Source organism: Tupaia chinensis, unplaced genomic scaffold (assembly GCF_000334495.1).
Source record: "Tupaia chinensis unplaced genomic scaffold, TupChi_1.0 Scaffold148557_1, whole genome shotgun sequence".
Lineage (NCBI taxonomy): Eukaryota > Metazoa > Chordata > Mammalia > Scandentia > Tupaiidae > Tupaia > Tupaia belangeri.
Window position 1 is genome coordinate 1,216,003 of NW_006208406.1, and position 2,666 is coordinate 1,218,668.

The following is a 2,666-nucleotide window of genomic DNA, read 5'->3' on the forward strand; positions in this document are numbered from 1 at the left end:
TGGCATAGAGGCTGGGCTGGGCTTCTATGGCTCCAAGTCTGCAAAAACTCAGTCACACAGTGGTCATTTTTTCAGAGTGTAAAAGGGAAGACATGGGAACAGGGGATGACTTCTTGGAGGAACTGACATTTGAGCCAAGCCTTGAAGATGAATGAGACTTGGGGAGACAAAGAAAGGCCTCAGAGTGAGGACACAAAGTGAACAAAGTCCCAGGTGGAGCCTAGCAGGTGGGAGTGATGGTACAAGGAGTACCCTCTGATCAGGAGGTGTCAGTGGAGGCCCAGCTGATTCAGGAGATGGGATCATGAAGAAGGTGGACTGGGAAAGCCAGGCAGAGACATTTAAACTCAAAGCAGCAAGAGAGAAGGACAAGCATCCTCAGACTATTTTGAGGTCGAGAGTAACATGATAAAGTCAGTGTTGAAGAGTGGATGGAAATGATTACCAGAGTGGAAATGGGAGGATGGATTCAGGGAAATTGATTTGGATGAAACACTAAATTATTCTGGGATGCTGAAGGTGTTTCTACATCTTGGCAGATGGTCATACAGGCGTGTGCATATGTTAAAATTCCACAGGTTGTAATACGCACGCATTGCACTGTTTGTGAGTCATGCTGTAACTCAAGTTCTATTAGTGTCTTAATCTATTTAATGCTGCTGTAACAGAATATCTGCAAATGGGCAATTTACAAAGAACACAAATTGATTGGCTCATAGTTCTGGAGGCCGGGAAGTCCAAGATAGAAGAATGGTTTCTGGTGAGGCTCTCCTGCTGTAGCATAGCACGGTAGAAGGCATCACATGGCAAGGGTGTGAGAGAGAAGAGCAAGAGGGGCCCAGCTCACTTTTGTAACACTCCCCTCCCGATAATGAATTAATCCATTCTTGAAGGCCGAGACCACATGACTTAATCACCCTTTACAGGTCCCACCTCACGACACTGTTGCAGTGGGGAGTAAGTTTCCAACACATGAACTTTAGAGAACACATGCAAACTACAGTAGTCAGCTTTGAAAAACAGGGGGCTGGAGGAAGAAGGAAGGATGGGCCTAGGAACAGGGTGCAGAAGGATCAGGAGGGCCAGGACTAACATCCACACAGAGCTCCACTCACCAAGTGTTTACTTCTGGGGTATGTGCTGTTGCCTAAACACAGGAGCACTAAGGAAGTGGAGTGACATCTAAGAGAACACGTCTTTGAAAGTTCTGCATGTGCTGCCTGAAGTTCTGAGTCCCTCATTCCAGCACCCCACAGGCTGTTAAAGGAAGTAGGACTCCCACCTCTAAGGTAGTTAGGAGACTTTTTTTTTTTTTGATCTATGATGCTCATCAGAGATCCAATAGGTGTAGACATGATCTCAAAAGCAGGTTACAAACAGTATGTATATACATTAAAATTCCATTTTGCTCAAAGTGTACACATAGGACAGTATGGTTAATTCTGCATGAAAGAATTATAGATGGCATTTATTTTCTATATTTTATTTTTTATGTTTTTTTCTCATTAAAAAAATGAAGTCTATAATCTGTGTTATTCAACAAAAGTTTGTTTTTCTATAGTACTCACAACTCACCTAGACTCACTGGAATTATTCTAGACAGACAATACACACCACAGAGAGGTTTAATTAGACAAAAACACAGAGTAATAGTGTCCCTCAGGACCCCAGCTGACAGAAAACAACACTTAATAACCTTATCGGGAGGTCTGAGGTCAATTGTTCAGACTTAAATGAACAGAAAATACCTATATGAGGCTCAGGGGGAATCCTCAGAAATAGTAACTGTAACAGGGAAAAAAAAACAAAAACCTCTCTTTGCTTTTTTTTTTTTTAATAGATTCTCCATCTATCTTGGGAAGAAATATTCTAGACTCTGCAAACAATTCAAAAGCTACACCGCAGAATTAATTTGGGAATCTTTAAAAGCAAAGCTGACAAACATTTGGGAACAATCAACTACAGCTTTCTCATAAAATTTAAGTACCTGTATGACTAACACAGAGACAGGTTTTAAAACAGTTCTGAAGTTTTAATTACCCATGCAGTTCCCCCAAGCCCCCACAAAACCCAAAGCAAAATCCGTGCACCTAAAACCAAGAGCTGTTAGTTTTTATTGATTGTTAGATCAGACTCTTAAAGTGTTTTCTGGAGGGTCTACATGCCCCTAATGCACTGCAGGAGGCGCAAACACGGCAAGTTTGTCATCTGCACTTACATACCACCTTCCATCCATGGGTCCCAAGTGGTCTGTCAGAAATACTGTTTTCTTCAGTCTCCGGTGAGATGCATAAATATTGTGACTTCCATCTTACATGTAGATAGACATAAACCTGGGGACAGCTAAGTGGCTTGTCAACAGTTATAACCCAAGACAAGAGCCCTGCAAGCTGCCCTCTGGTCTCCCTGCCTCTGCTGACGGTCCCTTTGAGCTTTCTTGCTGGCCCCAGTTTAAATCATGCACGCAGACCATTGTTTCCCTAGTGATGGAGGTGGCATTCTATTTCCTGCCCTGAATCTGGCCTGGGGCCTGGCTGCACCGCATTTAGCCACAAGTACATCAGCCATGCGTGAGTGGAGACAGCTTGGCTCCTTGGAAACCTAAGTGGCGTGTGTCAGCTGGCCTGGGTCCACTGAGAGCCACTCCAGGCCATGCTGCTAACTCC

The 2,666-nt window shown here is 43.7% G+C and overlaps 1 protein-coding gene across 1 annotated transcript in view; it reads right to left on the minus strand.

Annotated features, from left to right (window-relative positions):
* MYLK3 (myosin light chain kinase 3) overlaps window positions 1-2,454 on the minus strand; it is a 67,300-nt gene extending 64,846 nt beyond the window's left edge. The window contains exon 1 of the mRNA XM_006170458.3: window positions 2,219-2,454. Coding sequence (XP_006170520.1) covers window positions 2,219-2,236 — 18 coding nt within the window. The 5' untranslated portion in view covers window positions 2,237-2,454. The remainder of the gene's footprint in view (window positions 1-2,218) is intronic.
* Window positions 2,455-2,666: the final 212 nt, after the last annotated feature.